At 40.6% G+C, this 14,036-nt stretch overlaps 1 protein-coding gene across 3 annotated transcripts in view; it reads right to left on the minus strand.

The window, feature by feature from the left end:
* LOC134753161 (uncharacterized) overlaps positions 1 to 14,036 on the minus strand; it is a 43,508-nt gene that overhangs the window by 18,941 nt on the left and 10,531 nt on the right. For all 3 annotated transcript variants that reach the window (XM_063688953.1, XM_063688954.1, XM_063688955.1), the window contains exons 2-4: positions 6,443 to 6,997; positions 2,503 to 2,719; positions 1,812 to 1,882 (exon numbers count right to left, since the gene is read on the minus strand). In XM_063688953.1, coding sequence (XP_063545023.1) covers positions 1,812 to 1,882; positions 2,503 to 2,719; positions 6,443 to 6,967 — 813 coding nt within the window. In that variant the 5' untranslated portion in view covers positions 6,968 to 6,997. The remainder of the gene's footprint in view (positions 1 to 1,811; positions 1,883 to 2,502; positions 2,720 to 6,442; positions 6,998 to 14,036) is intronic.

Genomic DNA, 14,036 nt, shown 5'->3' on the forward strand with positions numbered 1-14,036 from the left:
TACTATGACAGTACCCCTCTATCCTATATATTCCCTTTGGTAGAGCTATAGTTACATAGTGTGTCCTAAATAGCTGTATAATGGTTATTGACGCATGTTTTCGCGTTAAGGCTCGCTTCCTGGGGCCAGGCTGCCGAACCGGAAATCGAAACCTCGCTAGATTTCCGCCATAAATGTCTTCCGGCAACTACTTTGACAGAAGATAACTCTTTTTCGCTTTGAGAAAGTCGGAAATAACGTTCTTTTGTGATATAGGAGGCAAACGAGCGGACGAATACTACTATTATGATAATAATGTTTTACCATTATTATCATAATAGTAGTTAAATTCGTGCCATAGCTTTCAATTTTTTTTATTGTTATTTTGTTTTTAACGAAAATTTTATTTTACCTAAAAATACTAATGAATTATGAATGAAAGCCAAAGAAATCTAGATAAGGAATATTTTAAAGCCCTACTTTGCTAAGCCCTAACCGGGTCCTAGTAGTTATGTATGTACCTACCTAGCATTAAGTTGCATGTGTATTTGTGTAAACTGTATCTACTTGGTTGCAAATAAAGATTGAAATTGAATCGCCTGATGGTAAGGAATTACCGACGCCCATGGACACCCGCTACACCAGTAATTGTAATCGCACTGTTAAGTAGGTACTAACATTAGGAACGTAAGTCTACTAACAAGTTGTATGAGTCGCTTAATATAATATATAGACCATCTTGTTTGTAATGTTATCGAGTTTATTTCATGTAATTTTCACGAAAACTATTACATATTATATGAATTAAATAGGAATGTGTGGTGGCGATGACCCATCTGTCAAGTCATGGATACAGAGCCTTGAGCATCGCCGTCGAGTCGCTTGCCTATCGGTGTTCTATCGGATACATTTCGGGGAGTGCGCACGGGAACTACACGACCTGATCCCACCTTCCCCTTTCCATTATCGGACATCCAGGCGCGGGGAGGGAATGCACCCATTCGTGGTCCGCATTCCATTCGTTCGGACGAAACGTTTTGCCTCCTCCTTTTTGGTACGGACGGCTAAGGAATGGAATGCGCTCCCGCCATCTGTATTCCCTGATCAATATGACCTCGGTCTCTTTAAAACAAGAGTGAATAGGCTATTACTGAACCGGTGAGCTCCATCTTAGGCCCTGTCTTCACTTTCCATCAGGTGTGACTAGGGCCAATCGCCGATCAGTTTATAATAAAAAAAAAGGAAATTTATCTAACAACACTTATGCGGCATAGCCTTATAAGTCATCATGAAATTTTAGCGCAGGCGCAGGTTAGATGGCGCTGACGTCAACGCAAAGTGGCTGCGTTCGGTGATAGATAAGGCCGTGTTGTACGGTTGCGTTCGTAGCCCACAAATGGTCTCGCCGGAAGACCAGCGCTGACTTTAGGGTTAGCATTATGCTGAGGCGGGACCATTTCGTGGTAAACTAGGTATATATTTTTTGTTTTAAATATACTTTTTCTTTGTAATAAGTTTGTATGAAATGTAGTTTACCATGAATAAGTGAATTCTATTCTATTCTATTATTCTTCAGTAATAAAACACATTTATTCGAGAACGGTTGTTTGCTTACTATTCGCTGAGCGCCACTCTTATATGGCGACCCTGCCAGTTCCACAACTCCATAGTTACTTGAAAATAAATGTTTTTATTTCATTTAAGATGGGAGTACGCTCTTTTCTCGAAGGTTTGAAGGTCGTATCAGTCGGAAACTACCGTAGACGACAGTTCATTCCACAGATAACTTTTGCAAATACAACATAAGTTTTATATCAGTAACATTAACATACGTGGTCTGTCCTGGACCGGTCGGCGTCATTATCTAGTTCCCCCGCCGGTTGCGTAGTTGACTCACATTCATCTGAAACAATAAGTCAGAATGTTCATTTACCTATTATGATATTAGTCCGTGCGTACTGTAATCTGATGACTACCGGTCTGGCCTAGTGGGTAGTGACCCTGCCTGTGAAGCTGATGGTCCTGGGTTCGAATACCGGTAAGGGCAATTATTTGTGTGATGAGCACAAATATTTGTTCCTGAGTCATGGGTGTTTTCTATGTCGAATTTAAATTGTTGTGAGACATACTAACATTTAATAATTTCACGGTTTAGACTCACTTGTCACGTCTTGTTGTTGAAACTAAAACAATTGAGTCTAAACCGTGAAATTATTTAATGTTTTTCTATGTATTTAAGTATTATATATATCGTTGTCTGAGTACCCATAACACAAGTCTCCTTGGGCTTAACGTGGGACTTAGTCAATCTGTGTAAGAATGTCCTATAATATAATAATATTTATATCTGATATTGTTATCTAATAATTCTGAGTTCGAGACGGCACGGCCACTCCGTCACGGCCATTCTGCTTGAGCATGTCTTCATGAAACAGCGTCTGCCAATAGCTACTACTCACTAGTTCTGAAACTTATGAAGTTTAAGCTACTGTTAGCTGTTAGAGACTGTGGAAGTGTTCTTACCTGAAACCTCCTCTTCAGGAATAGCCCCAGCCTGTTTATCCGCTGCCCTCCTCCGCACCAGCTCCGCTATGACCCCGTGTAGTTCAGCCAGCCTCGCGTCGTGCGCCCTCGCGGCCGCGGCGGCCCGCGCCCGCTCCGCCGACAGCGCCCGGGCGAGTGCGTCGCGCTCGCAGCGGAGCGACGTCGGGTCGTGGTGCCCGCTGCTTTGAGTTGTTACCTGGAAAGATATGGGGATATGGTCAGATTTGACAATAGGAAATATAGATTGAAATTGCAAAGCAAAACAACGTAAGGAAGAAAAGGAAATATAGTCACATAGACAGCACAAACCAGCTGACTTTTTTTGCAATTTTATAGTAAAAATAGTTACAGCGGTTTAGGCGGAGTATGTCACATTCTTAGTAGGTCACTTTCGAGTTAGGTCACGTTCTGAGGACGTCACTTTCTGTCCTTTCTAAGTACGTCACATTCTGAGTTTGTCACTTACCGAGTTCTTCACATTCTGAGTACGTCACTTTCTGAGAACGCCACTTTCTGAGTTCGTCACTTTCTAAGTCACTTGTATAGAATAGTAAGATTAGAATAGAATAGAATATATTTATTTGTAGTATTTGTTAAAATGATTAAAGCGTATACCTGCACAATCAATGGATACCAGCAATCACGGTGCAGTCTGGATCCGAACGGTACCTTAAGACAGTTTCCCGTTATCGTCTATAGATTCGTATTTCCCTTCAATAGCCACTGAAAATACATCTTGTATGTCATACATAAAAGCGGTTGTATGCACTACAGCTAATATTATTTATTTATTGCTGGTATCCATTGTTCGTACAGGTATAAGCAGGGACCGGACAACCCTTTCCGCGATAAAACCCTTTCAATGGGCGACACTTAAACACGGCTAACACATTGAAAGACTTTCCCTTTTGAACTGCAAGCCCATTCATACCCTTACCTTTGACTAACCCTTACCGAAAAGCTAACCAAAAATAAGGCTAGCTCTTAATAAGGGTTACCCTTATCTTTAAGCGCTTTTTATAAAGGTTTCCCTTTGCGTGAAAGAGACAGGATTAGTATATATCTACGGTAGTGTATGAAAAGGAAAGAAAATACGTGCCTAGTCGAAGAACGCCGCCGTCGCCGCCGACGATCGCTCGGATTCGAAGTAATGTGTGCTTTATGAACAAGGTAGAAGACTTAAATTAGCACGTTTATATGCTAAAAGGGAAGCCCTTTATAAGACTAACCCTTATAAGCAATATGCAAGGTGTTGGTGAGCGGATGATAAGGGTTTTGTAAGGGTATTTGGGCTACCGATTACTCAAATGTGGTAGCTTTATATAAGGGTTTTTAAAACCAAAACAAAGGGTTTCGTCTGGCAAAGGGTATGGTGAGTTAAGCCTTATGCAATACCCTTATAAAACCCCGATAAGGGATAGCGGGCCGGTCCCTGGGTATAAGTATGCTTAAATCTTACTATGCTTAAAAAATTGACGTACTCAGAAAGTGACGAACTCAGAAAATGGCGTCCTCAGAATGTGCCGTAAGCAGAATGTGACGAACTCAGAAAGTGACGTCCTCAGAAAGTGACCAGACTCGAAAGTAACAATTAGGGTCGGTTGCACCAAACTGTTTGTTATCGTTAAAGAGTTCGCTAAATTTTATTGTATGGAAAGTTTCATAGTAGACAGCCGCGGCGCGCCGGGTGACGTTGATCAGTCTGTCAAGTGCGGATGGTGCAACTGGCACTCACTCCGCCTAAACCCAGCGTATTACCAAAACGTAATGAATTAGTAAGTACTTCAATTAATTATCGCTACCTCTGTCAGGTTAGGTTAGAGTCATCAAGGAGTGTACGGTCAGTGCCCCGGAGCCAACAGCTCGTAAGACTCCGTTATTAGGAGCCATCATAGATTTACTACCACAGGATAGAGCTTTTGAATCTTTGTCATGCTTGCAAGTGTTATTTTAAACGTTTATATAACACTCGCACAGCCTGGGCTATCAAAATCGTTGCCAACTTAGCTGGCTGAACTACACGGGGTCATAGCGGAGCTGGTGCGGAGGAGGGCAGCGGATAAACAGGCTGGGGCTATTCCTGAAGAGGAGGTTTCTGGTAAGAACACTTCCACAGTCTCTAACAGTCGCTATATTCTTCAATACGCCTACGGTCGCCGCAACGTAACAACCAATATTTGATAGATAAAAAAAAAAAGCCCTTTATTCGATGTAAAAACGGTTACATATAAATTTGAAAAATAAAACTTAAACTTAAAATTAGTGTTTTAATTACATGAATCCCTAGTGGGTAAAGGCCTCCTCCAGTGCTGCCCATTTGTATATGTAATATGTAAATATTTCAAGCTATCGGAAAACAATATATTTTAGCTTTAAAAGGGTCAATCCATAACAGTCAAATATTGTAAACTTAAATAAACGTCATATACTCATCATCACTATTATTGGTAAATACTATTATTAATTATAAATAATTTACGTGTAAATTGGTTTTATAAATAAATTATTATGATTATGATTATACCAAGAAAAAGTGACCAAGGCTGGAATCGTACCAGCGTCCTCTGCTGTCGCGGCAGCTGCCTGGTTTTTTCTTGGTATATGACATTTATTTCAGTTTATAATTTATATAGTATTGTTTCAACTTGAAATAAAACAAATTAAAATATTTTCTTAAAATAATTAAATTTGTAAAAAGTGTAAAAAGTCTTTGTAGTTTTTCCTCAGTCACCCGTTGACCACGAACGCTGTAAAGGGTTCGAAACGTCGGGATTTATTATAAATTCAATATACGCGATATAATCCGTTTTCATAGTTTTATTTGATGAGTAACTATCGCGGTAACCGAAGACAATATTATGCTTCCAATATTAGTCAAATATTGGTTGTTACCTTGCGGTTGCGACGACAATAATAGTGGGGAGCATTGTGAAAATCCTGTATAATGCGGGATCTAGTAGAGTGCAGTCTACGCAGGAGCCGTTCATTAATGTCAGTTTGTCATTAAGGGAGCTCTAATCGGGCGTGACGGGGCCGCGCAAAAGAAACCCTCGTGTGTGGAACTAATCTTATATTATTTGTCTTTCTTGCAAAAAATAAGGCAAAGTGGCTTTCGCAAGAATAGGAAAATCAACAAAAAAAATAGATAGTTTCTTTGATTTCGACTTCTATGATGGGACGATAATTTGCTACAACAGATAATACGGTTTTTGTTAACATTTCAAACTTTTCTCGCCGACTGTACTTTTCTTTTACAGTCATTGGCGCGACATTATCTCGCCGCGAGATAGACTATACCCGTCTTTTACTAACTGTATGAATTAAAGAGGGACGGGTAGTCTATGTCGCGGCGAGATACTCTCGCGCCAATCATGTGCTAGCCCAGCTGTTACCGTAACACATAGAGAAATATAAGTAAGGTAAGAGTGGTAACTTCATACATTATTTTTCTTACCAAAACGCGAGTTATTTCGTAGTCGACATCTATACTCTGTATCTTTAGGTATTAAAATAAAAGTAAACAAAATCTACCCTCAAATGGCTCCTTAAGCCAGTTGAGGGTAGTGGAAAACATTACATGATCAAATAATGTAGGTTAAAGTCAGGTCGTTCAGTGACAGATCCAAGCGGTTTTGTATTTGGTTTGTTAACCAATAAATGTTATAACTACCCGAAAATGTACAAATTGTTTGTTTACTTTTATTTAAATGTGTCGTTTTCAAGCAAAAGGTACCACATTGTCGCTTGCCGTAAGGAAGCTCTGGCAGGTTATTTGTATAAAGATACAAGCAAATTTCGTCCTTATGGTAAGCGACAATGTGGTACCTTTTGCTTGAAAACGTCACAAATACCGAGTATAGTATCAAGTGGATTTATCAGTACCTCTAACTCTGAAAGTCCGTGGGCTCTAAGAACGTACCATAAAATTCATTCCATTCCTTCCCATCGGAGGCGCTGTAACCGGCCGCAGACTCGAGTACCGCCAAGAAGACTCCCTCGACACCTCCTCATCAGCCACATTGGGACAGCAGAGATACCAGCTCCTACTCCTCCTGACTCCAGACCCACCATCCAACTGGGTTAAAGGCAGCCGACCAACAAGTTCCAGCTCAGCTAGCAGCGGTTCTTTTTCCTTAGGCTCTGGCATTGGAAATGTTCCCGCCGTTGAATAGGTCTCCTCAGGTCTACACGCTTCAGGTGTAGTGTACTCTGGTAAACTGTACTGTCTGTCTCGTAAAGGAGGTACTTCCACTTTAGCACCTTCGTTGACCACTTCATTAGACTCGACATACTCGCTGAGCTCGTCAGGGTTCCTCGGTTCCTCGTCGGCAGTGATGTGCGGAGTTCCGTTCTGGTTTTTCCGTTTTAGACGCTCGATGTCAGCGTAGTAGTAGGCCGTGGAACGCGGTTCCACGGTACGGTTTCCGGTTAGGTTTAGAGTCATTTTCACACTTGGATTGGTTTACATTTTTGCCTATTGTGTTGATGATATGAGTTTTGGTGTACCGCGTCAGTATTTATAGTGCTTGCAGTTTTTGAGGTTATATTCCAGATTCTAAAATGACAGTTAATCTGGCCATTTCACATTATCAACAAACGTGTATCAGCAGCTTAAAAGGTACAGACAACGCTTGCAGAGCAAATAGCTTCATCCAACTCCTAACGCAAACACAGCTACAAATAAGAGGAATTATAACGCTATCTCTACTGAGCTCGTTCACTTACCCGTACTAACAATGGCATTCTGTTAAACAAAAGCCATTATTTGCGCGTTATCAGCGCGTGGCCATTGTGTGTGAGCCTCAGGCACAAAGGCCACGCGCTCACACAAAAGAAATAATGGCTTTTGTTTAACAGAATGCCATTGTTAGTACAGGTAAGTGAACAAGCTCAGTAGAGATAGCGTTATATGGAGCACGTTTGCAACTTTGTAAATACCACCATTACAAACAATAAACTCTTTGTTAAAAGTACTTAGCTCTTGGGTAAGTAGGTACTTAGTTTCAGCGTCGTATAACCTGAGAAGTTGCACAGACCACTGTTTTAAGTACGAATTTGAGAAGTCGATAAAGATAAGCAAAACGTAAAGGGTAACTTTATTACTCTAGGTTCAGCCGATGGCGGAATAACATAGTCTGCAATTCTGCACGTGCCATAATTTTCGTGTAATGGTAGTCGGAAACAGATGCCTCAACCTCACTGTCCAAGGCCCTTGATCACGCGGCCGCGGTAGGCCTAAGAAGCGCTGGCTGGACGTCGTGATAGCGGACATGCAAGAGAAAAATCTCACACTTAAGGATGCCGAAGACCAGGCAAAGTGGAGAAGATTAAGTAGGAAAGCGGACCCTGGCGCTAGGCCGGGAAAACGCTAGGTCGAAGAAGAAGGTCGTGTGCAGATGCAGATATTACTAAGTACTCAGTAGAGACTTTCTATGACCATATTTTAGAAATACCGGTCCATGTACATATAAGCAAGTAACCGTGAGCCTTTTTACCTTGAAGCAACTTCGCATGACATCAAACAAGGCTTATTGGCTTAGCGAATCGTAGATAACATCTATTGTAACACCTCACGACTGTTTTGTCTACATTGTGTTCACGTCTCAGGACACCCGATAGATATGATAACTTTTTTGATTAGTTTCAAATACGAGGCCTAAGAGAATTTGCCGGAGGCATGCAGGACCTGTTAGCACTCACATCGGAAGCAAGGGATTAGCTACTCAATTTAGATATAAAATTATAATCATATTTTCACCACACCAACTGGTAAAGGCTTTCTTAATACTTCAACAACTGATGAGAAAGTTGAATTTTGTCCACATGTGTGGCAAAGTAAACAAATGTAAATTTTGAGTAGTTTCCTTATGTGGGCTGGTAGAATTGACTTTCAAATGATGAATATTTAATAACATTCATTTAGAATGGATTTGGTTTGATTTTATTTTATATTTTACAGTTAGTATTTTCCTTGCGTTGGTGTGGTGAAATTATATTTTATTCCTGTGTACATACATACAATTATATATCTAATATATCTTTATTCAGGGATAAAGCCCTACGATATAACAATAATACGAAATAGTACCCTATCCAAAGGAAAATGTATAGTTAATATAGCGTAGCCTTTCATATCATGATGGCATATTTTTATTACCAAAGTTGAATTTGTCACCATTTTGTGGTCTTCATCGGCAGTTTCACTTCAACCAAATAAAAAAGTTACTGTAAAAATACGCAAATCGCTAATCCTAAGTATCCTAACTGATCGTAGGTACTATTACAAATTCTAAACAATCTTCTGCGAGTAGGCCTCAAGCGCTGTTTAATAAGTCAACGCAAAATTCACAGTGACATCATGGCATGAAAGATACATAGCAAAGAAATGTATAAATCTCACACTAAATACGTAATTATTTAGTTTACGTCACTAACGTCGACCAATTAAATACATCCGCGCCTTAATTGATTCGTATAGCGAAAGAGAAAGTCGGTGAAATTTATAGCCATAGGTCGCAAAGGTCCGACGCCCACGGTTATCTATAAGGTGACTTCAAGGTCTGTTTCGTCATGTCAAGACTAAATGTCATGCTAATGGGAGCATTTGATAAACATATTGTAGGCCGCGCTAATAGATACACGTGTAGTGTAGGTATCTGATTACATATGACACTATTTACATCAAAAAATTCGAGAACGGACTTATACACATTGAAAAAATAAGTGCATTTCCGTTGCCAGGGAGGTTTTGGGATTATACTGAGCAACTTTTACTATGGGACCACACGCCCCGCACATGTAAAGGGAGGCCCTAATAGCGAGATCTACCGTAAGATCGTGGTGGGTAAGGCCCGCCCAAGACAGTGGTAACATTCACTGTCTACACATGTAAGCTTTCAGAAGTTCACTCCATCATTCAGTCAATCATTATTAATCGTTAAAACTAAATTTATGAATGGCCCGTAACTACTCCCTCTCCCCCTCTACCTCACCAAGGCCCGACGAGTTAATAAAATCTGCACGCTTCTCACTAAACCCCTGGGGGTTGGTGAAAGGGGTGAGTTGGAGCGGACGGCAATTTTCACCTGAATCTAGTTGAGATTTTCTCTAAATAAATGTGACGTTTTCAACCAAAAGGTACCACATTGTCGCTTGTTGATAAGGTTGATTTCTAATTGAAGCTATATGGAAATAGCGCCTTACTGACAAGCGACAATAAGTACCCTTTTGGTAATACTCTCCGATAGTCGGTCGGTACTACAAGCCCTGCAAAGTTATACTTTGACCTCAGGGCTAATCTACGAATGCCACAAAGCTCTGTCACAGGTATGTACCACCAATAGCGTAACTCTGCAGTGGATTAAAGGACACAACAACTCGCGAGGTAACGATGCAGCCGACATATTAGCAAGAGGAGACTCGGAACTGAAGGTGGCAGGACCGGAGCCAATCCTACCTCTGCCATATGCCTGGCTCCGGAACATGCTGCGGACACAACACCAAGGTAAAACACCAACTCTACTGGACTAACCTAGGTACTTGCAGACAGGCGAAGGAAGCCCTCCCGACGATCAACCCAGGTCTGTCACGGAGGCTGCGACTAAACAAGCACTTACTAACCATGCGTGTTACAGATAGCCCCCTTTGCAGGGCATGCATGGAGGCAGAAGAGACAGCCGCCCACGTCATCCTCGAATGTCCAGGGGTGGCAGAATACCGGGCACAATACCTCGTTTCGCCGGGGTCTCTCCCAGAAGTCGTCGGCAACATCAAGAGTCTGCTAGGCTTCCTGGAAGAGTTGGGTTGGCAAGAGTAGTGCCGTCAACCCATCACGCAAAATAGGCGCAATATATGACCTCGAGTTGAGGAAACCAAGCCCGCGAAAACCGATAACCTATACCCTTTTGGTTGAAAATGGCACAAATAAGCAAATAACGGACGTTTTTCGACTGAAATTGGAATTTCCTGTCTCCCCTTATTACTATGTACAGTCACGCTTGATTGTTACGCCATTAAGGGGTTCTAGCTAAATTGGACATGACATAGCGTAAGTATTAAACAACCAATTTAGCTAGGACCCTAAATTGCTCAACAATCGCGGTGCGTGATGGTACAGCGTACAAGTAAATTTAAACATTAAAAAACCCCCATCGCATCGAAAATATCTAAACGGATGATCCTAATATTTTGATAAAACATGTATATGAACCACCGCTAGAAAACCTGCTTTCAAATATAATAACATCATCTTCGGTTCACCTGTTTAAGAGCTACGGTGCCACACACCGGTCAAATTAATATATCACCCCTCTTAATGCCGGACCGCTCTTAAAGTAATAAGGACCACCGCAAGGAAACATTGGCGTCAAACATATAACAGTAGAATACCAATTAAATTTTCACCTCAGCAGCTCGAACAAGCCTACTTTCGTCACTCCCTGGAGTGAGGAAAGTGCGACTTTCCTCACTCCAGGGAGTGAAGAAAGTGCGACTTTTACTCACTCCAGGGAGTGAAACAAAGTAGCTTTTTAATTTAGTGAAGGCCATGAACTGCCACTTCATACTTTTTTTTTATGGTATGGTATGGTATGGTATGGTATGGTATGATATGGTACCTTTAATATGTTCTCACTACTGAGGTGAATAATTATGTGTGCAACACGAGAGCAAAGTTATTTTACATCTCGTGTTTTTGAGTCCCTCGCTACGCTCAAGAATTCTACCTTAGAATCCTTAGAAAAACCAACTTTCCTCTCTTGTTGCACAAATAACTAATGCCAAGTGCTCAAAATCTCCAATCCACTTTTACGATATTCCCACATGTTTAGTTAACTTCGCAAAGGGGACGCTCGTGCGCCCCCTCCTCACCACCCACCCCGCGACCTTGACCCGCCAGCTGAGCGACGTCGTCTGATATTGATATACCTTGTAAAACGTGCTTGGTAAGCTATAGGCTTTTCATTTCTCATGAATGAATGAATGAATGAATGAATGATTTATTTGCATATGAATATTGGGTTACATATGTAGGTGTTGGGTACAATATTTTGAGTTTGTTTCACCAAGATTCTACCTATACAGGTGTACATGCACTGTATATTGGCTTGATTCGCTACTAACAGTAGTAGAATTTCGCCAAATCACAGAAAATTAATAATACTACTTAATTATTATTATTATAATTATCTTACACATGCTCTGAAAGAGGGTCATTGTTGTTCTAAAAGGTGTGCAGAGAATGATACGTGCCTGCATTAGAGCGTTTTACGTTCGAAGTACGATTTTTGTATATTTTTTTACGATAAGCAATTGAAATTTAAGTTTAAATGGATTTGTTATACAATTTCCATTCTGGTATTTGACTCTCCATTCCATGAATAACGATACTTTTGCCTAAATTGTTAATTGAAAGTACCCTCAAGAAATACTATAAAATAAATAGTTATTTACGATACAAGTGCGGAAAAGAGGAAATTCGAAACGAGTGGCGATAAATTAAAACACGACCGTAGGGAGTGTTTTAAATCGACACGAGTTGCGAATTACCTATTCGCACGTGTATCGTACAACGTTTTACAGTACATATGGCCCTTTAAACTTTCGACATATGCACGAAAAGTGCTCTTTTACGCACTAGTGCGAGAAAATAGCACCATATGTACTGTAAAATATATAACTTAGTCATGTTTAAAAAAAACACATGCATTTTACTTTCCTCGTATTCGAAATGAAAAGTAGTGTTTAACTCGGGTGGAAGGCATTATTTCAGCCTCGGATACCTCGGCAGAAATGAGTGCCTTTCATATACTATTGTGCAACAAGAGAGGAAAGTTGGTTTTTCTTGCGAGTGTTTATTTTGAGTCCCACGAGCGAAGCGAGTGATTCTAAGTTAGAATCTTGAGCGTAGCAAGGGACTCAAAAACACTAGATGTAAAATACTTTGCTCTCGTGTTGCACATATAATTTTCCACCTCAGTAGTGAGAACATATTAAAGGTTAAAATGTATTTCGAATTACACAGAATAATACAGAGAAACAAAACTAAAAACGAATTCGTAATAGAAGTATGAAGTGGCAGTTCATGGCCTTCACTAAATTAAAAAGCTACTTTGTTTCACTCCGGGGTGTGACGAAAGTAGGCTTTTTGGAGCTGCTGAGGTGAAAAATTAATTTCTCAACAATGAGCGAAAAACGATTGAAGAAAAACTAAAATCCTTAACCTCGTCAAGCAAACATATTGATTAAACACGGACGATCGCCAATTCAAACTTGCGAAAGATCAATAAATTCATCAGCAACCGAAAATCGACTTAATAATGTAAGGAACAAAGTAGGAATTTGAGAATATTGCGCCCTCAGTACTCTGTGTTGTAATTCCTATTGATTCAAAGAGAATCTAACGAATCGAATATACAGACAGAATCTACTATATTGTGTCACAAGCACAAGAGAGCAAAATGACATATTTACAGGGCTTACATTGAAGAAGGATTCTATAATAGACACCCGAGCGTAGCGAAAAGGACTCTAAAATATAATTTCGAGGGATTCAAGTGTGGAAATAACTTTGCTACATGTAAGTGCACATACTGCTTCTCACATCACCCATGAGGAAATCATTTTCAATCTAATTATGCAAAAAAAATGTGTCCTAGTACAGAAAAGTGGCATAGCAGGGACAAAATTTAACAAAGGTTTGTTCAGGGTATTGAGAATCTTCCGAAGCGCTGGTGGCCTAGCGGTAAGAGCGTGCGACTTTCAATCCGGAAGTCGCGAAGTTCTTAAACCCCGGCTCGTACCATTGATATTTACCAGTCGCTTTTCGGTTAAGGAAAACATCGTGAGGAAACCGGACTAATCCTAACAAGGCCTAGTTCCCCCTCTGGGTTGGAAGGTCAGATGGCAATCGCTTTCGTAAAAACTAGTGCGTACGTCAATTCTTAGGATTAGTAAAGCTGTCAAGCGGGCCCCAGCCGTGGCAAAATAGAAGAATAAGAATATTTTTTATTGACAATAGAAAACGATTTTCAGACACATGGATACAGTGGATCCCAAACTAGGCTATGCCTGTGACTTGGGGTCCTAGAATGCAGTTTACATTAAAGAATATTACCGGAATACCGGAATATTAAATGCCGGGATAACGCGAGGAAGATTCGTACTAAGCGTTATGCATCCAGCTTTATCATGCGAACGGCTAAGGAGTGGAATTCACTTCCTGCAAATCTATTCCCAGTCCACTATAACTTCGATCGTTTTAAATCGAGAGTGAATAGACATCTTTTAGGTAAGCATGATCCATCCTAGACTGCATCGGCACTTACCACCAGGTGAGATTGCGGTCAAATGCTTGCCTTTTCGTAATAAAAAAAAAAGATGATGGTAATGATTGAGAATCTTCCGATATTGGATGCCCTAATAGCCAGAGCGTTCGACTCGTCTTGTCCATGGGCTATAAGAATACCGGCCTAAAATCGACGGAATTCGACAGGGTCTTTTAACGCATCGGGTTT

Source organism: Cydia strobilella, chromosome 26 (assembly GCF_947568885.1).
Source record: "Cydia strobilella chromosome 26, ilCydStro3.1, whole genome shotgun sequence".
Lineage (NCBI taxonomy): Eukaryota > Metazoa > Arthropoda > Insecta > Lepidoptera > Tortricidae > Cydia > Cydia strobilella.